Source organism: Taeniopygia guttata, chromosome 15 (assembly GCF_048771995.1).
Source record: "Taeniopygia guttata chromosome 15, bTaeGut7.mat, whole genome shotgun sequence".
NCBI lineage: Eukaryota > Metazoa > Chordata > Aves > Passeriformes > Estrildidae > Taeniopygia > Taeniopygia guttata.
In genome coordinates, this window is record NC_133040.1 from 3,120,400 (window position 1) to 3,141,940 (window position 21,541).

At 43.7% G+C, this 21,541-nt stretch overlaps 1 protein-coding gene across 4 annotated transcripts in view; it reads left to right on the plus strand.

Moving 5' to 3' along the window:
- Positions 1 to 21,541, plus strand: part of PISD (phosphatidylserine decarboxylase) — a 24,551-nt gene continuing 3,010 nt past the window's right edge. Inside the window, exons 1-7 of one of the 4 annotated variants that reach the window (XM_030286038.4) lie at positions 1 to 107; positions 3,078 to 3,172; positions 6,886 to 7,061; positions 19,179 to 19,415; positions 19,528 to 19,666; positions 20,401 to 20,547; positions 21,331 to 21,491. In XM_030286038.4, coding sequence (XP_030141898.3) covers positions 82 to 107; positions 3,078 to 3,172; positions 6,886 to 7,061; positions 19,179 to 19,415; positions 19,528 to 19,666; positions 20,401 to 20,547; positions 21,331 to 21,491 — 981 coding nt within the window. In that variant the 5' untranslated portion in view covers positions 1 to 81. Of the gene's footprint in view, positions 108 to 3,077; positions 3,173 to 6,885; positions 7,062 to 10,753; positions 10,889 to 14,495; positions 15,410 to 17,032; positions 17,199 to 19,178; positions 19,416 to 19,527; positions 19,667 to 20,400; positions 20,548 to 21,330; positions 21,492 to 21,541 lie in introns of those variants that run through there. The other 3 variants (XM_012578126.5, XM_032751313.3, XM_072936213.1) reach the window with 3 other exon arrangements.

The following is a 21,541-nucleotide window of genomic DNA, read 5'->3' on the forward strand; positions in this document are numbered from 1 at the left end:
GCCCCTGTTCCCGCCCCCCGCGCTGTTCCCGCCCCCGCGCTCGGGACGCGGCAGAGGACGCGGCGGCGGCGGCGTGGGAAGATGGCGGCGGCCGCGGCGCGGAGCAGGTACGGGCACTGTCACTGTGATTGTCACTGTCATTGTCACTGTCATTGTCATTGTCTGGCCCCGGCAGCGCTGTCTGACAGCCGGCACCCCGCGGGGGAAGAGGAGCCGGGCTGGGGGCCGCAGCCGCCCCCATCTCGCCCCCCTCATTCGCTGACGTTTCCCTACCGGGGTGAGTGCGCTTGTCTCTGCAGCCTTGGCCCTGCCCTTGGCATGTGTGAGGAGCCTTGCCCTCCTTCTCCAAGCTGGAAAGGAAGATAAGGGGTTTAGGTACTCTAAGAACGAGGAGCGTGTGGCCTTGTGTAGTTGTAACTCGGTTTTGCAGTGTGTAGCTGTCAGTGTGTAGGTGCTGAGTAGCAGTCGGTAGATGGGGAGCAGCTGCAGCCCCTCGGGTTATGCAAGCCGGGGAGGTGGCTGTGAGGAGAAGCACCTGGCCGGGCACGGATACTCCTCTACAGGAGATATCCTCTTACAGGTTGTGCTTTTCATAGCAACCAAACAGCTTAAGGAATGCTGTTTCTCGGCCACAGTTCTCTGCTCTTGAATAGCACACACAGTCCCCTTATTCCCCTTTCTCTCAAAACCTGGAGAAAACACCGTGTGCACGGAGCGTTCTGTTACCTCTGGCCTCAGTGCTGGCAGTAGGAGCTGTCCCTCGTCCAGAGATGGCTGAAGACACAGAGGGGCTGCAGTTAACATGGAATTCCTTGGCAGTTCCTTTTCCATCAGCCTCCAGTCGGCTGGGAGAGGCTGGAGGTTAATACTCCAACATGCATTTGTACCCATCAAGGTCAGGCTGTCAGGAGCAGGGAAGGTGAGACTGTTTAGTTTTGTTGTCTGTGCCTGTTTTTAGGCAGGTTTCAGAGTAAGATGGAAACTGATTTTCCAGTGTGGGACACCAAAAACAATTTTGGTAAGAGCTTACAGTTACATGTTGTATCCCTAAACTGTCTGAGGACATACCAAGTCTCAGGTGCCCTGCCCTGCCCCAGCAGTGAGAACAGCTCTCGGCTGCTCCTGTGAAGCCAACACAACTTGTTCTGTTCTGGCTGCGTTTTTGTGTAGGCTATTATGTAGGAAGGCTAATAAATGTCTCAAATACTAATGCTTTAGGCTGCAGTTAAGTTTTAATAATGTTTTCCATTACTTTTTAGGATTTGAAAACTCTTCTGCTAAATTTAAGTCTAATGCTAATTCGATTAGTTCCTTATTTTTTGAACCCCTTAGAAGTAGCCCATAGGCTCCCAGCTTGCTGATGAGCAAGTGTTCCTTTTATCCCAAGTGTTTTAATATGTTGTAAAACAGGCCTTGTAAGTCCACAAATTAGTGTAGGCCTGGTATGACCCAAGAACATCAGGTGACCTCGTTGTTCATGACAAATTACAACTTGTTGCTCTATAGAACATACAGGTTCTGCAGCAGTGGGAACACTTTTTCTGTCTTGCTAAGGAAATAACATCCTGGGAGATGATGCAGCAATGAGGCGTGTTTAGCACGTGGTTACAGGAATCTGCGCCTTGGGGAGGGTCTGTCCTGTCCTGTTTGGGTTAATGCAGGGATTTTAACAGAGACCATGGAGATGAAGGGCAAAGTGAGATATTCTGACACTGTTGCTGTGGGGATAAGAGAAAACTTTAGCTCTTGGACCTTGGCTAATGTTAAAGCATAGTTATCAAGTGTGCTGGCATAATGATGTAACTTCTAGACAAGAAATCTGTACATTCTTTTTTGAAATAAAGGGATCATGCCTATATGTAACTCAGTAGACACCTGAAATTAAGTCTTTAAATTCTTAATAATCACTTACTGAGATTGAATGGCCCCAAGTGATGTAAGCTTGTAAGCTACTAAAGTAATTGTGTCTTCCACGTATCTGATCAAGAGCAGATGAAAGGCCAGAGGGCGGATGAAGACATCCAAGCTGTGGCACTGCCTCCTTAGAATGAGCAGGTTGCACAAAGATCTGGTTCTTCCTAAGGATCTGAGCCTGTTGGGGTGAGAACACTGTCCCTCTCCTCCCTGTGGTCCTGTCTGACAGCAGGATGTTGCCAGGCTACAGTCAAATACTTGTTTAAACATGCTTATTTACAGACTTGGATCAGTTCTTGTACAACTGGATGTCTTCTTGTCAGATTTATTACGAACATGAAATTAAACACTATATATTAAACACATGAAAAGTCCTGGGTGAACCCTTTCTGTATATTGGGCAGTTCTAAGTCTATTTTATGTATTTTCAGAGAGGCAGAACCACTCTCACTGCAGTTCAACAGGGAACAGAGTGGTAAGGTAAATTCTAAAGAAAAGCTGCTGTGCCTGGCAGCCTTTTTACTTTTTCAGCTACACCATTTGTCTAATAAATGCCATTACTTCTTCATGGAATCCAAAACTTCTCTATGTACTCCTCCTCCTTCCCACCAGGATGGTAAAGCAAAAGCTACATGAACCAAATTCTAAGTGTCTCTCTGTACAGGTGCTGTTGTAGGAGGTTCTTAAATGTAGCAGCCCAGTGGAAATGGACTAATCCCAAGTACTAAACAATAATTATAAAATTTACCACTCCATTTGCATTTTAGAGCTCCAAACAGGCCAAGATACAGTACATGCTGATAACTTAAGTAGTTACCTGTAAAGGGCTGTTGGCAAGATCAGCATTTACAATACTCAGAAAAGTATCACTGTTGTGGCAGCCCAAGAGGAACATGTCAATATTTGTTAAGAAAAAGAAAGTAAAAAGATGCATCATTAAATACCCACAGGTGCAGTTGAATTGTCAGGTTTTTCAATTTGTTTTTAGGAAAGGAGTAGACCAAAAGGAACTAGGCTCTGTGGAAATTTTATGATAATTTGAGTAGACTCTTCCCTGTTATTCAGCTGCTCAATATTAGATGGTCACCACACTGAACTGCTGACATTGGCATTATTAAACATTTGTACTTAAGCAGCCCCTTTCTTGTTTGTTGTGTTTGCAGCTTGCTGTGCAGCTGTAACTTGCTGGTGCACAAGAACCTGTGTGTTAGAGCTGGAGTCCTGTGGAAGCAGCCTCCTTCAAGGACATTTTTCAGTGGTAAGTGATGGCTTGTAGCTACAAGTGGTTTTAAATTCAGGGTCACTCCAAGTTAGGCAAATTATGGTCTCAAATTGGGGAAGGTGAATTTTTTTAAATGAAAGAGTGGGAGTCCAGCATCAAGGAACAATTAATGGCATTTCCTTAGACACAAGCTTCCAAATTATGTTTTCCACATAGTAAAATAAGCATGTTTACCTTTTTCATAAGATTCATTATGAGCTGTTGTTGTTCTTTGTTTTCAAACTTTACAAAGCATCTGAAATTTTTTTCTAGTGAAGATGATTCCTGTATAGCAAATTAAAACACATTAGTCATAGGTTTATTTTGCTTAATTATTTCCTGCACTTTAGTTAGTTTTCTCAGGAGTATAGAGTTCAAAAATTATTTTGTTTTAAACACAGTATAATTTACCAGAAAGATTCATGTTAGGACAGTGCTTTTACATTTAAAAAAACCCACTTAAATGAACTTGATGAGCAATAATTTTTGTGCTTTCCACACCTACTGAAGTGACTTACTGGGAAGGACAACATCAAACTTATGCATATTTAGAATATTCAACTGTATGACCTGTTTTGTAGTGCTGCTCTCATCAGTTGTTCACCTTGAAAAGTCTGAGAGATTCAGATTTCAGCAGTTTAACAGCCCTATAAGAAAGAAAATGTATACATATCTTTTTTTATTCAATCTGTACTTCTAATTTTAATAGATCAAGAAATCAAAGTAGGTTTGAAATGTTGGTTAAAATGGTACTTGCACTTGATGCTTCTGTAGCTGGGTAATGCTTTGAAGATCAAATATTATTCTTTGCTTTTAAGGAATATTTGTAAACTTGTGTGTGCATTGCCATATATTAGTATCACAAATAATAGTTTTCAATTTTTGTTTCCTTGCCAGCTGAGCTATTGGTCCCATTTTCCAAAACCATTTATTTTGGTTAACTTGCCTGTCCAAGTGCTTTGTCTGGAATATCATATATATTTCATTATTGAAAAATATGCTTACATAGATGAATAGAAACAGCAGCTCTTTGTTGTCTATAAATCAGTTATTACAGAAGAAAAAATCTTGGAAGCTGAGACATAATGCAAAGTTGTTGATCACAAGGAAGAAAAGGTCATTTTATCCAGACATTTTCTAATTCGTTGATATTTTATATTCTGATTTGGATTTAAAGGAAAGATAACTCTTCTGTAATTTTATCTCTACCCCTTATAATGGCCTCCTCTAAGTGTTTCTGTCATGTCCTGGAAGAAATTCTTAATTTGGTCAGAGCAATGAAGCAGCATTTATGTTAATGCATCTAACTGCATAAGCTAGAGCTCTCCTGCCATTATTCAGTTTCCTTTCTCATCCTGAATTTTCCAGCATTTCTGAGAGATTGTGTATTTTTCACCTGTTCCAGAGAAGGAGACTGTTACTAATTTTTATTCTCCTTTGCTGAATATACTCAGTGTTTAAGAGAATTCTGGAAGAAGTTGGCTTTATCTGTGAGAGTTTCAGATTTAGGGTAGTATCTAAAAATGTTATTAGTACATTGACAGTCCTGCATCCAGCACATTGCCCTGGACTTGTTGCTGGTGGCTCTTGTGCCAAGGTATGAGCTCTCCACACACTCCCATGCTGCTCTCCAGGGAGCAGCAGTAGCATCACTAGAAACACGATGTTCAGCTGAAATCTAAGCAGTGCCAGCTGCCTAAACCTGGATCTGTTGCCAGAATCAGTAACTAATGTTCTTGTCTTAGAATTTGTACACTTGTGTGAAATCCACTTATGTGGGAATGGTGTGGAATTTTGTTTTGTCAGGGCAAAAAAGCATGTTGGATGCTTTTGCAATGATAATGTTTTGGAGACCAGTTACAGAAGTGCTGTTTCATTAATGCTGGAGATGGTGAAAAGTCAACTCTTCATTTATCAACAACTTAAATTGTGTTTGCTGTGGCTTGTGGAACACCACATGGTTTGGCCACTGGTACAGGAAGAGAAATGTTCACATGGGTGTAATCAATGCTTTTGAAGCAGAAACTGCCTCTCTCTGGATCCAAACCAGAAAAAGCTGTTCCCGCTGCGAGGTTTTGGTTAGGGAGTTTGTGAAATTGCTGAAATAGCTGGGCAGCTTTGCTAACTTAGAACCAAAGATGTGGTGGAAGGGAGTTAAAGGCTTTAGGGCTAAAGAGTATCGTTGGTCTGTGTATACAGACATTTCTGTTGAAATGGTGATGCAAAGTTGAAAGGTTGTAGAGTCTTTTTAAATTCAAGTAAGTCTGTCTTTTTAAACATTCAGCTGTTCTAAATGATCCCTCTGCTTCCCTGAGCATTTTTCTTTAGGAACTAATAATTTTTAGAATCTTAACTGTAACTGTAGTTGCTTCCTTGTTTGTTTACTGAGTTTGGTTTTCTCCCCAAGAAAATAAATATTTTTTTTTAGTGGAGTAACAAAGCTGGTTTTGTTTTATGATGCATTTAGGATATATAGCAGTATTTTAAATCACAAGCGTAGGAAATAAATTATTAAGAAATACTACTTTGATAAAACTAAATTTGGGCAAGAATTGTTTTATTATTTTTGTTTGACATCTTTTGCAGCATCATGGCTGAATGCTTCTAACCAACTCAATTCCTTAGGACTAAAGCTTTCCAGACTTAAAAACAATTGTGCTTTGTCTCTGTGTGTGCCTAGAAACAGAGTTGGTGTTGACTGAATTCTTTTGGCTGCTAATGCATCCATTCATAGTCAAACCCTAAGAAGCCTGACTTTGATGGAGCAAGATAAAGTTCATTTGGTTTGATTCTGGTGCATCCAAGTTAATGATTGCTGTGGAAATGACAGCAGTCAGTATCAAGAATTTGTTCTGGGCATTTTCTGTCAGGTAGTGACTTGTACTCATTGCTGAGAACTTCTCACTGACTGGCAGACAGACATGAGCAGCACAGTCTAATACTGACTTAGCCCTGGACAGATCTGTTTTCTCTGGAGGTTGTGCCTGCCCCATGCTTGGTCTCTTGCCTAGTGACCCCACCATGTCCTTGTATCTCACAGTGACTGCAAGGCTGGACTTAGGCAGGAGCTTGGTAGTTACTCAGTAAAAAACAGATGTAATACTACACATCTCTGTGTTTCACGTGGTGACTTGAATTGCAGCAGAAACGGGCCTGTTTTCCTGTTACCGTGCCTGCTCTGAAACAGGTCATCATTTCCTTCCCTTTTACAGTTAGCTATAGAGTCTGGGGATTCCCTAACTGTAGTGAAAGCTTTAATGACTGAGAAGCACAAAGCTTCACAGTAGTACCACAGATTGTTCCCCAGTAAATGATTATTCTACATAGTAGCAACATTCTCACAGCTGCAAACTATGATGGTGCCGTCAGACACTACTTTTATGTATTTCTCCATGGGGCTTTCAGGGAGCACACTTTATACATATTTTGAGGAGAAGAATGTTGGAAGCATGAGGGGTGGCAGGGACAGGGATGAGGTTAAAACCACAGATGACCAATTAGTGTTGGTCAGTTGAGTTACAGTAACTTGGTAAACTACAATAACTGAAGTACTCAGGAGCATCTGTACATACCTTCTGTGTCAGATTTATTTTCTAATCACATTTTCATCACCCAAGCTCATATCCCTCACTGCATAGAATTGCTTTCTCTTTACTGTGTAGCTGTTCTCTTTCCTGAAGTCTGGGATTTTTGGATTTTTTCTGTTACAGACAGGAAGAAGTTTCACACTGCTCCAGTGGGACAAGTCTTCCGCCTGCGTCCCTTCCATGTTCTGGTAGCTACAGGTGGAGGATATGCAGGATACAGAAAATATGAGGATTACAAGTTGGAACAGCTGGAGAAGAGGGGCATAGAGGTGCCTGTGAAGCTTGCAAGTGAATGGGAGGTAAGAAAATCGGGGCAATTTTACTTCTGCCACGTTTGATGCGAAGCTCCTTTGCTTCCATTTCAACACAGCAGTCTTTAATTTGCCTCTACTGACAACATGCTCTTGACAACTCATGGATCTGAAGTTTCTGTCACTTCAGTAAATCATTTGGCTGAAGTCATGATACTTTAGGAACTGCCAGCAACACCTCCATCTTTTAGTGTGGTTGACCCATATGTGCTTTACAAGAAAGCAGAGATGGAATAAATGCCTGGTTAATAAAATCGTACCTGTTTCTTGAATGAATATACAGAAGACCTTTTTTTTATAGTTTTTTTTTTTTTTTTTTCACTTAGGTCTGTAATTCCTCTTGATCCTGAGGGTTTTTTGCCTTTTCCTTTTGGATTCCAAGGAGTTGAGAAATTATTGTGGAATTGCAGATGGTGTGTATCGTACTCATAGGTCAAACACCCATTGCAGCATTGAAGTAAATACTTCATGACTTCCTGTAACTACTGTATTGCCTTTGAAGTATTAAGCATATTGTTCAATTCCACGTTGGACAGTTTAAAATATATGTGGTGTTCTTCCAGACAGCCAGTTGAGTGCCGGCTTCAGTGCCACTTCTGAAGGCAAGGAGTTAAAGATTCTAGGATTGTAAGGTTGTGTAGGAGATGCTTTAGCATGACCTCTGGCACTCCAGTTTCTTTGCATTCCTGAGCACACTGCCAGTGTGTGAGTGATTTGGCCACATGCCTGTGGGAGACTAGGCTGAAATCCCTAAATTTCTGTAGTGACCAAAACCAGATATGATCCAGACAGTCCAGATGCTAACAGCTTAGCCTGTGATAGCTCCTGAGGAATCTGTCTGTAAATCTGTCTTCTGTATATTCTTTTCTTGCTGAGGTTTGTTTTAGATGGGTTCTGATTGAAAAAAAACTGGTAAGTGTCCACAGAGTATTTATTTAACAAGGCAATGTCAATTCAGTTTGGTGCTTGAAAACAAATATTCTTTTGTTACTGTTCCTACTTTTTGGTATGAAATTGGGTAATTCTCTTATTGCATTTGCCTTCTTTCATTATACTGATATGCTGGTTTATTATTATTTGGTGAAGCCAAGAGTGTTGCTTTTGATGAAACAGCTTTAAGGTATTTGGGGAAACACACAAAGAATTTCAAACTGATAAGCAGGGCCCCAAATGCAGCAGACCCTAGTAGGAGAGGCTAACAAGACATCCCAGTCCTTCTGTTGAATGCTTCTGCGGGAGGGAAAGGAAGCTCAATAGTTATGAGGAAAAAGAGAAACAGTGGTCACACATTGCAAGAAATATTCCAAACAATGAAGGATTCAAGAAAAATAAGAGCAAAGAGAAACAGTGATCACACATTGCAAGAACTATTCCAAACAATGAAGGATTCAAGAAAAATAAGAGCTGCATTGTTCCTTTTTATTGTAGAGTGAAGTGGGTTTTTTTTCTGACCTATCATTTTCCATTGTTTCGGTTTTTTGCATCATGCTAAGGGGTGTGGAAGGGGGGTGTTGTCTTCTTTTTAGGGCAGAATAAGCCTTTGCATAGGCAAAGAGACCAAGTGTGATTGAATGGGCTTTGAAAGAGTAATAACATAACAAGGAACTGGTGCGTGTGCCCTCACTGCTGGGCCTGCTGCTCTGAAGTGCTGATCACAGGGTACCAGCCTCGTGTTCCTGTAGGAATGTGGACCATCTTCCACCTGCCAGCTCTGTGTGTAAGGCAGATTGCCCTGCTTCTGAGAAGACTGATAGTAATTGGTGTTAACCCTGCTGAGCTGGCAGGGAAGCTCTCCCTGTAGCAGAGGCACATGCAGGGATCCTCACTGAGGTGTGCATCATTTTTGACTGAATTACAGAGTCGGTACACTTCTGGGTGGTTTTGTTTTCCTTGAGCTTCATAAAAGAATGGTGGTGGTGGTGGGGGGAATTAATCTGGTGCAAGTCAAGTGTCCCTTAAGTTTCTCCACAGGGAAAGACAGAACTACTGTTTCTTTAGCACAGACATTTTCTTTGTGTAGTTTTCTTAGAGACATTCTGTCGCTAATAGCTTGAGCTGATTAACGCCTTAGTGTCTCCTACTGTGAATACCAGTGGGGATCAGCTTTCATTTAATTAGATGAGGTAAAGCAGAAGGCTTGGAGGGAGACAGGTAGATGTTTATCAGACGAATGGAAGCTTATTGTTCCAAATCTTTGCTGTGACAGGACATTTCCTGGCTGGGATCTGCATGCATGGCATGCCATTCATATGCTAACTAGAGCCATTTTGCTTCACCTTACCTGGGCACGGGGCACTGTCGATACAGGATCAAAGAATTACTGTGGGAAGGCTTGGCCAGTGAAGGAGTTTGGAGGAACTGAGAGAGCAGATGAACCAGTGTTTTGAGAGTGGAACTTACAGGCGTCCTTTGCTCCTGTAGTTTGCTCTGTTCTGTGCAAGGAAAAAGCAGTGTTTATTGGAGTGACACGTGCCAGGAAAGCACAGTAAAGGTCTCTGGGAGTGAGCTGAAGTGTTCAAACTGCAGTTTATTGTCACGGGCCAGTTTTTAAAAACAACTTAATTCACCGGGAGAGTGTTTGAGCATAGGTTTAGGATCAGGATTCTTAGAGGTAAGAACAACAGTCTTTCCTACTGATGTCAAGGAAGTGCTTGTATTTATATAACAGAGGATACTGGAGTTCATATGTCAGTACAATACAGAGGTGCTTTTCTTGGCCCAGAGGAGACATTCAGTGTTATGGTAAGAGGTGTGTTTCAAGTTCAAGAAAAAGCTAATAATGGAAGAATATGTGTTGTTTTGGTTTTTTTTCTTTTTTAATTCGACTAAAGAAGAAATATAATCTCCAGTTGGTCTCTTATTCCTCATTCATGCTCCCAGATTCTGATGCTTGGAGTTTTATTGGCGCATCTATGCAATTATAAAAAAAAATCCTTGTGAAGTGGTTCAAAGTACACAAGAAAGATGGTCAGAAAATGTTTAAACCAGTGACATTTCAACGGCATCAGATTGTGTAAAGGCGGCAATGGTGTAAATGTTTTTTTCAGTTGTCTTGGAAAATGGAACCAAATCAGTTTGGGTTTATGGGGTTTTTTAAAATCTAAACAGTGGGAAGGCCATTTGACTAGATGAGTCTGTTCTATCTCGTGCAACTTCCTGTGCATCTTCCTGAGCGCTTTGCTGGGCTTATGGAGCAATTTCTCCGAGCGTTTCGGAAGCAGCTTGTGAGACTGGAGCACACTTTGCTGCTTTGGTTGCCAGTGCCTGTGTGGGATTGTGTTCCCACACCCGGACACGCGGTGGGAAGTTGTGCAATGCACGGAATCCGCATCGGTGCCTTGCTCCCCGACAAGTCTCCTTCCTTGCCCATTGTCCGGGCCAGCGGCTCTTTGGGAAGTTGAGCGCTGATCCCCAAGAGTGCCGCCGTGTTCGGAGCCCTCCGCTCTCTCCGTTTGCGTTCGTGCTGCCCTGGCCCCTCCTCCGAAGGGGCCGGGGCGGTGCGGGCAGGAGCCGCGGAGCAGCGGCTGGAGGCGGGGCAGGGCCGCGGCCGCGCCGCTTCCTCAGGGCCGGGCCGGGCGGCGGCAGCGGAGCGCGGGCAGCGGCGGAGGTAGGAGCGGGGCCGGGGCCGCGGGGTGACCGCCGTCCGCTCCCTGCCCGGAGACCGGGGCGGGAGGGCGGCTGTGCGACGGGGGGGGTTCGCAGCCCGCTGAACTTTGTTCACGTGTCTGAAAACTGCTTTGAAAGGAAGGGTCGGTGTCGTATTTTGGCGAGTGAAGGCGGACAGCCGGGACGAAGGAGACTTTCCTGAGCATCAGGTAAGGGCTACCGCACCGCAGGGCAGATGTGTGAGGGCTGGCGGTCAAGGGGTGATTCACTTTGGCTTGCTGGAAGTTTCAATGGTGTTCCAAAGTCGACTCATGAGTAATCTCTGAGTAGATTGAAACAGAATGAGTCTGCTGGACCAGCGTTATCGCAGTCCAGAGTCCCGCGGGGAGGGCAGGGGGCCGAGGAGCCGCCGGAGCTCTTGCGCAGCTTCCGCCGGGTGCTGCTCTGTGGGGAGGATGTAACGGGGCTTATGCTTCCTTTAGAGATCCTTTATGGTGCTGAGAGTTTGCTTTACCGATATCTTAAGCTAAAATAATGGGGGCGGTAGTAGGAGGTGGTACTGGAGAGTGTTGTTTTAAACCATTAATTGGAAATTACTACTACAAAGTATTAAAAGGGTGCCATCAAATTTCATGTCACTTTCTAAAATAAATAAAGCTGTATCTCCTTGCTTCGCAGAAGATCTTTGAGACTGTATAACAGGCTTTTTTCACAGAATTCAGAACCCAGTCGTCCAGTTAGGCTAGCCTAAAATATTTATTTTATTCCCTGCTCTGTTTATACAAACTAACTGAAGCAGCATTGTAAAGTTAGGGGAAAGCAATAAAAAGGGTTTTTCCTAATACACGAAGAGAAAATGTATAGAAAGGCTTTTTCAAATGAGAAGTAAAGAATTTCGGACACCACGGGTAGATGCAGCCGAGCACGGCGCGGTCCATCAGCCCGCGGAGAGCGGTCCCGTTGGAAACCGCTCCCGCAGGAGCCGAGGCGGCCGCGGGCGCTGCCCGGCAATCCCGTGGCCCTGGCAGCGCTCAGGTTCCCCGGCGATCCCGTGGCCCTGGCAGCGCTCAGCTTTCCCTGCAGCAGCAGGACCGTTCTGCTGTGCCCTCGGTGTTCGGGAGCTGCTGCCTGGGTGTGCAGTATCCAGCGTTTGTCCTGCCGGGCTGCCTGCGGAGCTTGGGTGGGAGCAGGGATGATGTACTGCTGGGAAAGGAACGCTCACCGAGTACCGCGCCCCTGAGCGCAAGACCGTAGTTTTTGCTGGCACTTGGGTATTGGCACTGGGATGCACTCAGTGCATTTTTTAAACAGTAGTTCTGTGACCAAATGTAGAAAGTTTGACCAGAGGACTTTGAACGCTGACCAGCACATTCCAAGCCTAACGATTCATGCTTACGGTTTAAAACCGAGGCTGCAGGTTTGCAGTTCAATTGCATATTAGTCTTTCTTGCAACTGCCTTACTCTGTTGTTTTTTAAAACTTGAGAGAAGGACTTGAGTAGTTCACTATTTGACAAGTAATTAAAAGAGGTCACTGGATTTGATGCTTATTTGAGCTGACAAAGTAGAACCTGTTGCATAGCTGGCAGATTAGCAGTTCTCTATGAGATAGTAATTCTCTATGGATTCATTACTTCATATGGTAACTGCTGCTTTTTTTGCCCAGCATGGATTCTGGTGAGCTCAGACAGGTGAGGGAGTTTGGTAATGGTGTGCAACCCCTACAAACCAAACATTTTAAAGATTTTTATCTAAGCTGATGATCTCTAAGCTGATATAGGCTGTGGGCACTGCCTGCATCCCAAGAGGTCCAGCTATTGAGATGCCATTATATGAGTTTCTCTGTCATGAGCTGTTGGATGAGCAGTTCTTGTTCCTTTCCCCGTGGAAAGCAGGAAAATTCAGGGTGGATTTTTCATTTCAGCCTTCTTACACTGTAGGAACTGCATGTTACTTCTGGGGCAGCCACAGCAGGGATGGCAACTGGCCAGGCATGTCAGCACCTCAGCAGGACTCAGGTGGTGGCGTCTTGGTGAATATAATGAGGGGAGTAGAACAAAACTTAGGAGAAACTTCTTACTTGGCTGTGTGCAGTTTTTTAAGAAGTGGAGGAAAAAAACTTCTAACACCCATGTTTTTCCCTTCCTCGAGAGGAATCTCTCTTGCCCCACATTTTTTGTTTTGGACTGAAGGGTGGTACTGCCCACTTCATCAGGCTGTAGAACATTTCAGTGTCTGGGTTTTTTTAAGGAGCAGGTCAGCTGTTTTATCTGGCTACATGCTTCCTTAGAATCAGGCTTACTCAGCTGAGAATATAATAATTCCTTAAAAGCCTTTTGAGGAATAAAACTGAATTTTACTGAAAGGGCTTGTGGGTTATCTCCCTTATCCTGAAGGGAAGAGCACTGACACAAAAGTGATAAGATGTGTTTGCTTGCTCTCTCTCTGTGAGGGTGAAGGTTGCACAGGAGATGGGAAGGGGAGCAGTGAGGGTGAAGGTTGCACAGGAGATGGGAAGGGGAGCAGAGTTCCACCCTGGCTGCTCTGCTGCTCCTGCCCAGCTCAACCAGTGCCAAACGAACTCTCTCCCCACAGTTCTGTGAACACAAGTGTTCAGTGTGAAAAATAATTTTGTCTTGGTCTGATGAAGTTTCTTTTGAAACAATGTTGAGGATTTAGCTTGTTGCTGTTTAAAATTAAGTGTCTACGAGTGGTAATTCCTAACGTTCCCAATGAATCAAGAACTAGCTCCCATGTACTCCTTGTTGCTTTTCTTTGAATTTTGATAGGATTTTGGCTAACTGCTTTCAGCATTTTACTATACAGATGGCATCATTTTGTTGTGTAGGAGTTTCTTGTGCCAGCCAGAGAAAGACTAAATGATATTTTAAATAGGAATACAAAAAGAGTTGGCACAAGGCTCAGGGAGGAAGGAGTATATTTTGAATGCTTTCACTGATCTTAAATTTCCCTTCTTTCAGTTAGCTGGGATATTTTAAACTTTGAAGTTGTTAAAATTCATCTAGAACAACATACACACAGGTCTTGGAACTATCTGACACACAGAATACCATATAGAAGTTTTCTTCCTGAGAAAAATACTCTAATGCAGGTTCTCCAGAGGTGGTTCTAGGGAGTATCTGTAATATTTGGAGTTGAAGGCCAATCAAAATACACAATTACTGCTTGAGTATTTTCCTTTTGAGGCCTGACTGGGATGCCATTAACTAGTTAATTCTAGCTTTTCCTGCTGGTCCTCCCACTCCTCCTGCCTTATCCCTATTACAATACAAGCCTTCCCTCAATCAGAGCAACAGTGCTCTTTTTGATCTACTCTGTTAGCCACAGAGTTTTCATGGTGCTTAGAAAGCTTTGGAAACAAGGAGGGTTTTTTTTTGTTTGTTTTCAACCCAGGTTTAGCAGAAAGCAGAAGTGAAATGGAACCACTAGAGAGTCAGCCCTGAAATTGTACTGAGTATTTGGTTTAATCCTGAGGTGACATGTAGTTATCTGACTTCCACTTCTTGAAGCAGGGCTCCCTTAACAATCCAAACCCAGACACCAATGTTTGAGGTGTGTTCTTTAGGATTAAAGAGAGAAATTTCTCTGTATGTTTAGAATGCTTAGAAACAGTGCAGTCTTAGGTCTTTAAAAATCAAACCAGCTTCCTTTCCTGTTTTGTATTTTAGTTCTACTGGACATAAAAACTGTGACAGTACTAAAAGTCACATAACACTTTTTTATACCCAGTTCTCAAGCTGGCCTTAAAACTGGCTTATTTTGTATGTTTTGTGTAGAAGAATGTCCATTACCTGTTCCCTTAACTGAGTATTTTGAGATGGAAGGAGGCTTCCGCAGATAGATGTTTGTGTCTGGCAAGAGCTGTAAAATAGAAGGACATTCCTTTCCCTTCTGTTTTGTTCTTTACAAGCTGGACACTAAGATCAGGAAAGGATTTTTGGTGCCCAGCAGTCCAGAATTCTTAGCAGCAGCTGCTGCACTGCAGAATTGAAGCTGGGAGTTATCTCCTCCTCCTCCTCCTCTTCTCCGCCCCACTCCTCCTGCCAGTCTTGCATTCAGGCTGGCGCTGGGATGAGCTGTGCGAGGCCAGCTGGCTGCTCCTCTCACTAGAGCACTGCTGCCCAGCAGCCTGGGACAGACGGCAGGGTGTTTTTTGGGGAGTTGTGTTTCAATGGCCACCCGGACTAGCAAGAAGCAAGGACTGCTCATATGGACAGCTCATTTTTATCGTGTGCAGAGTCGGCTTTGTAGTGGGATGTTGAAATGTGACACAATGCCTATTTGTTTGCAATAGCTGCAACTCTCGTAGCAGAGATTCAAGTGGGAAACAGAGAGGGAATCCAGAGACAAACCAGCGGGGGATTTAGGAACTGTGACGCCGTGTCCTCTCTCCTGTGCCGGAGCAAGCAAAGGAAAGAGAGGTAGAGGAAAAAAGACTGAGCCTTGCAACAGCCGTCACCCTGACGATGTGTCAGTCAAACACCCTGCAGGGACCAGAGCTCCACACAGGGAAATGGTGAGATACTACAAAGCTTTATCTAACCCTCCACCCTCTTGCTACAACCTCCACAAAGTTAAAATTCATGTCCGGAGGCTGCGCTCAGGGAACGGCGGCAGCAGCAGCTGTGCCGGGGACCAGCACCCACAGCTGGGGAGTCCAGGCCCAGCTGGCTCTGCCGGTGGGACACCAAGTAGGAGAACTCGTTTCAGGTACTGTTCAGTGTTTGCTGCTTTGCAGGAATGGTGACTGAAGCGGGAGGGAGGCAGGGAGGGTTTCTGGGCAGAAGGAGCGGGAGCCATCTGCGAAGCTTTTGTTTGGCCTAATTACTATAAAGCTCCTTATACATTGTATTGGCAGAGAAGGGCATGCTGTTCCATGACAAGGGGAATGGGGAAGCTTCCATTCCTTTCCCTTCTACTCGCTTTCACTAGGAGAATGGAAAAATTAGTTGAGGGGCCGCTCTGAAACCAGGCCAAGGCAGTGAGAAGCCCGAGGGCTCCAACGCGATGCAGCTCTGCAGGGATTGGTCCAGGAGCGACTGCAGTGAAGGGGGGGAGAGCAGCGGGAGGGGGAGAACGGGACTCAACCCTGCTCCTGGCCTGCCAGCCCTTGCAGGCTGCTGGGTGGTAGGGATGGGAGGCAGAAAGTGAAGTGTCCCTTCCTATTCCCATGTCAAGTCAGTCCTACCTCCTGCTGAGAAGCCTGCATTAACTCTGCTAAGACAGCACTTCTGCTCAGGGTTCTTTTTCCCTGTTGCATTAAGATGCACAAATCATTCTCTATTTATCAGTTCTTCATGGGAAAGAAGTTGTGTTCACTGCAGAAAAAACATCTCTGAGCCAAAAGCACCATCTTGCATCCCAAAGTGGTGACAGTTATACCTGTCTGCCTGATATTTTAATTCTGATCCAAGTTTTGAAAATAACAAGTTGGCAATAAAATTTCCTTTTAAATTCTCAGCTTTTGTCCATCTCAGAAAGACATACACAGTATTTTGTAGTTCTTCTTTAATGTCACAGGATCCCTTGAGAGAGCGAGCCATTGGGAACAGCCAGACTGTGCCACTTCAGTTTGCGTGCGCACTTCGCTGTGTCCTGGTTGCAGAACAGTTTCCTAGCCAGGAGTTCAGTCAGTCATTTGAATAGTTTGCCCTCAGGGAGACAGATTCCCATTAGAAAATGTGACCTTGGAAATGCCAGTGGTTTTTTCATGAGTAGAAGCCAAAGAATAAATGGGGACCTGAAGGGTTTTGCATCCAGACCTCCTGCGAGGGTCTGAACTGAGGCCCTTGATGTCTGTCCTCTGCTAAGAAGCTGAGTAGCTTTTCTCTGTGAGAGTTAGAAGGTCAACTTCTCCCCATGGCCCTTTGTGCAAAATGAGGTCTCTCTCAGTCAGGACATCCATGTAACAAAAAAAGTCAGAGATGCAGCTGGTTATGAGGCAGGGGAGTTGTTTATTGGGCTATGGAGACTAGATTATTGTGCAGTAGTAGAAATCTTGGCTTTGTCCACATGTTCCCTATTTGGAACCAGGATACTCAGTGAAGGCTTTAAGACCTGGATACTGGTCTTACCTTTAATTTTTGAGGGTGTCATTCATGTAACATGACCTATGAGGGTGAACACCATTATTTGGATTGAAGACTTTTATTTTTAAGATAAACTGTTCTTCTGTTTTGGGAAGGGGACAAACTGATCAAAATAAAGGCGTAAAGACTTGTAGTATCAAAGATTAAGCAACATTTAGCAGGAATAACTCACCCAGCTGTCTGTAGCTGGTGGCTCTGCAGCTGAGATGCCTGACCCTCTGATGTTGTGTATGTAATCTTTCAGGTTGCAATTCCCCCAGCTGGCCCTGAGGCGAAGGTTGGGCCAGCTGAGCTGTATGTCTAGGCCTGCTCTGAAACTCCGTTCTTGGCCTCTGACTATTCTCTATTACCTTCTGCCTTTCGGTGCTCTTAAACCCTTGACCAGAGTGGGATGGAGGCCTGTGAGCAGGGTAAGTGTCAGCAGGTCTCTCGCGTGCCGTGGCTGGGAGCTGTGTCCTGGAGGAGCTGGCAGCAGCTGGGGGGAAGAGTTGCTGCATGCAGGACAGCCTGGTGCTCACTGGTGTGAAAGCAGAGGTGCAGTTTGCGCTTCTGTGTAGTTTTTACTGTTTGTGGTTGTGTTGATTAATTGCTTCACAGACAGGTGACTTTTTCAGGAGCAGGGAATTACTTTGTCCTTTAACAGACAGGGAAAGTCAACAGAAACTTCTGAAGGAATTCAGTCACCTCACAGTATCAGGGCTAGGACAAGAAAGACACTTTGGCAAGTTTCTTTTCCTGGTCCTATTGAAATGGTCTCTTGGTTTTTGTTATTTTCACATCAAGAGGGTTTGTTCCTCGAGTTTATTGAGCATTTGTAGTCCAGCATGTCCAAATGATACACAAATCTCTGCTCTGACACTGTTGAGAGCAGGGTGCCTTGCACATAGTAATTTGCAATTTCAGAATCCAACAACCAAGGAAGTATTTTGATTGCAAACAGAAACAAAATTGCCATTCTTAAACCTATTTGATTGAACATCTGTTCTGTTTGATCCCATCAACTTGAAAACCAGGCTCCTTTGAAGAGAAGGGGCTGCTAGGAAATACTGCTTTTGACAGTTGGTGTGATTTTATAGTTGTATGTACATTTTCAGTGTTGGTAGAAAACAGCAAAGTTAATTTTTAGAAATGAATACAGTGTAGGGCATGTCAAATAAAATGGCAACATATTTTTCCTCAGTACTTCAGCTTATATAACCTAAAGTACTGTTCATTTAGAAGGTTTTATCTGAAGTAAGATTAGGTTGGTACTTCCTTTCTGAAATATCCCTGTATGTACACAGGATAGTGTTTTGTAAGTGAAATTTTAATTTGCTGTATTTGGTATGATGGAGCCAGTGCATACTTCTGTTTGTGTTTATGGCTGTGTTTTGCAAGACTTAATCATGAAGGATATGATTGAGAATAAATGTCTCTCACTAAGAAAAATCCCAAGTTTTTAGCTGAAAATTGAATGTAGCTGTTCAAAAACACAGCACCAGTCAGCAGATCACCACTTCCTTTGCAAAACTGGTTTCAGAGTGTTCAGTTCACTTGGTCCATATTCCCCAGCTTCCCCCAGTTACATCATAGCCATGTGAGCTTCCTGGCTGACAGCAAGTACCACAAACCCCAGAAGAGCTGTCTGCTGGAATTATCAACAGAAAGATGTTGTCATCTCTCCACTTCCATCAACAGCAGATACCTCTTGCCAACTTTTTTTCATTTGTTTTCCTTGCTAAAACGTGGGTTTTGGTGCAAGTCTAAAGGTGTATTTCTACAGAAATAAAGGCACTTTATATTCTTGCAATTAGCAGCTCCTATTGCTGTGAGAGAAGGAATAAGACTGGTATAAGTTTAACCTGTGTAGCTGCATCCAGTGGGTACATTTCTTTGATGGTACCTGTGTCATTAGAGCATACAACACACAGTACTGGGTGTGAGAAACACCCTCAGTAGCAGCTGCATCTGAGGAGCACGTCATCCAACACTGAGAAGTTATCTTCCAGTCAATTTTAATTTAGTTACTCACAAAAATTTATATATTGGTCATATTAAACCTTTCTGATTAGCGTTCTACTAGAATATGTGCAATGTCTCTTTTTACTGTAAGCCTTGCATTGGGCAGTTTCCAGTAACTTTAATGTGGTGCTTCAGCCTGCAAAGGAGTGGAAATTCTGGCTTCACTTTAAAGTTATATTAAGTTTCATCCTGTCTCTTGTCTATTCTCACCAAAATGGAGGGAATGAGGATGAAGCGCAGTGTAAATTTTTTGCTGCCTTAAACGTTAATTGTAACCTATGAATTCAAAGGAGGGATTTGCAGGAACAGTTTGCTCCTTCCTGTGTTAGAGGAGAAGCAAGGAAGCCATCGGTGGGGAGAGCACTGATCTGCTGCAATTCTCCCTTCAGGTTGCCCTGTACAAGTCGGTCCCAACGCGGCTGCTCTCCCGAGCCTGGGGTCGCCTGAACCAGGTGGAGCTGCCCACGTGGCTGCGGAAGCCGGTGTACAGCCTGTACATCTGGACCTTCGGGGTCAACATGAAGGAGGCAGCTGTGGAGGATCTGCATCACTACAGGAACCTCAGCGAGTTCTTCCGCAGGAAGCTGAAACCACAGGCACGGCCAGTCTGCGGTGTGCACAGTGTGGTGAGTGAAGGGAAGGGAGAGCTGTACCCAGCACTGCCACTTCCCTCAGCCCCCAGAGCTCTTGAGCAATTAATGAACTGCTAACTGTTTCCATTTTTTCTCTTTGCTGTAGATTAGTCCCTCTGATGGAAAGATCCTTAATTTCGGACAGGTAAAAAACTGTGAAGTGGAGCAAGTAAAAGGGGTCACTTATTCTCTGGAATCTTTCTTGGGACCTCGCATCTCCACAGACGAAATGCATTTTAGCCAGGGTGAGTTCTGTGTCAGTTCTGCGTTTATTCTGCTGTGCCCTTGCAGTGCTCTCAGAAATCATAAGACTAAGAGTGATGAAAAAAAGTAACATTTTCTAGCATTGTCAGGAACAAAAGCAGAAAAGCAGGTCTGATTTTTGGTTTGTTTTATTTGCGGGTAACCATATCGCTGTTCTAGTTTTTCTTTTTCTCACCATGGCTTTATACAAGGCTCATTCTGATGATCTGAACCGAGTTGCTTGGTTCCTACAGTTAACTCCAAGATTTGTTGCTGTACCATGGCTTCAGCACTCCTGCTGTCACACTGAAATGGGCCCAAGCACTGGCTAGCAAAAACTGGATAAGCTAATCCTTAACAAGGAGTAGCTCAAGCACTACCCCTCTAATGACTTAGAGGACTCTTCACAAATTGTGTTCTTAAAGGATAGCTTTAATAAAAATTATGTTGTACTGGATTTCAGTTTCTGCTGTTTTGCTTAAGGAAGGGCAAACTCCAAAATAAAATTTTTCATTGTGATTGAAATAATCCAGGATCTAATTTTCTTGTAAAGGGAAAGGAACATTTGGAAATATTTGATTTCTGCATGAAACCTATGTTTTTGTAGTCTCACCAAGCCATGTGGGCTGCATTTAACCTCTAATATTGCACTGGCTTTAACACAAACTGCCTGGCTTTGGTAGATGACTTCAGGGGGAATATCTTTAACCCCGTCCTTTCCCTGCTTTTTCTGCAGCCCCACCTGGTAACACTTTTCAGCAACAACTGGTCACAAAGGAGGGGAATGAGCTCTACCACTGTGTAATTTACCTTGCACCAGGGGATTATCACTGCTTCCACTCACCCACGGACTGGACAGTGTCACACCGACGGCATTTCCCAGGTTGGTTTCTGTTCCTAGGAAACTGCAGAGCAGCTATGGAGGGGAGCACTGCTATGGGCCTCTGCAGAACGAGACACACCAGTGCAGAAGTTGTACAGTAACATGATAGACAATGGTAGAAAAGTGATTTGTCTCAAACAGTAATGACTTTTGCAGCTCTATAGTTTACCAGAGCAAATCACATAAAAATGGTGAAAACAGTAATATATTGTATTTTGTATTTGTAATTTACAAATTACAATAATTTGTAATTATTGTGCTCATTAATTATTGTATTGTAATTGTTTGTAATAATTACAAATTATGATAATTTGTAATTATTGTATTCAAACTGTTTGAGTTTTGAAGTACCCCTTGAGTCACGCTGACCTGATTTGTTCCCAAACACTGTTTACTCAGTTTGCACCTGAATATGACCTTGGCTTGTGCTTGGCAAAGAAAATGCAACCGAACTGTTACACTAATGGAGCTGGGATCTGATGTTCTTGCAGATAAAAATATTTTACTTCTTGGTATCTAGCAAAATCCTAAGTATTTGGATTTGGTTTCAAACACCATGAGAGAGAGATTGACCCACCACACACATCCTTCTGTGACCCCTTTGTTTTCAGCACAGACTTCCCTTTCATTTGCTCTGCCTGGCACTTGCCTCTCTTCCTACAAATAACTGACAGAGTTGTTTACTGGATCAGCTCCAGTTACACTGAAAACATGATCTGAGTGGCATTACAATATTGCTACAAACCAGACAAGCTAACCTGAATATTTTCCTCACTTCTTCAGGCTCTCTGATGTCTGTCAATCCTGGAGTTGCTCGCTGGATCAAGGAACTGTTCTGCCACAATGAGAGGGTTGTCCTTACAGGTGACTGGAAACATGGCTTCTTCTCATTAACAGCTGTAGGAGCAACAAACGTGGGCTCCATCCGCATCTACTTTGACCAGGTGAGCAGAGTCATAGCAGGCACCTTCCTGGTGTTAATGGTTGAGGTTGG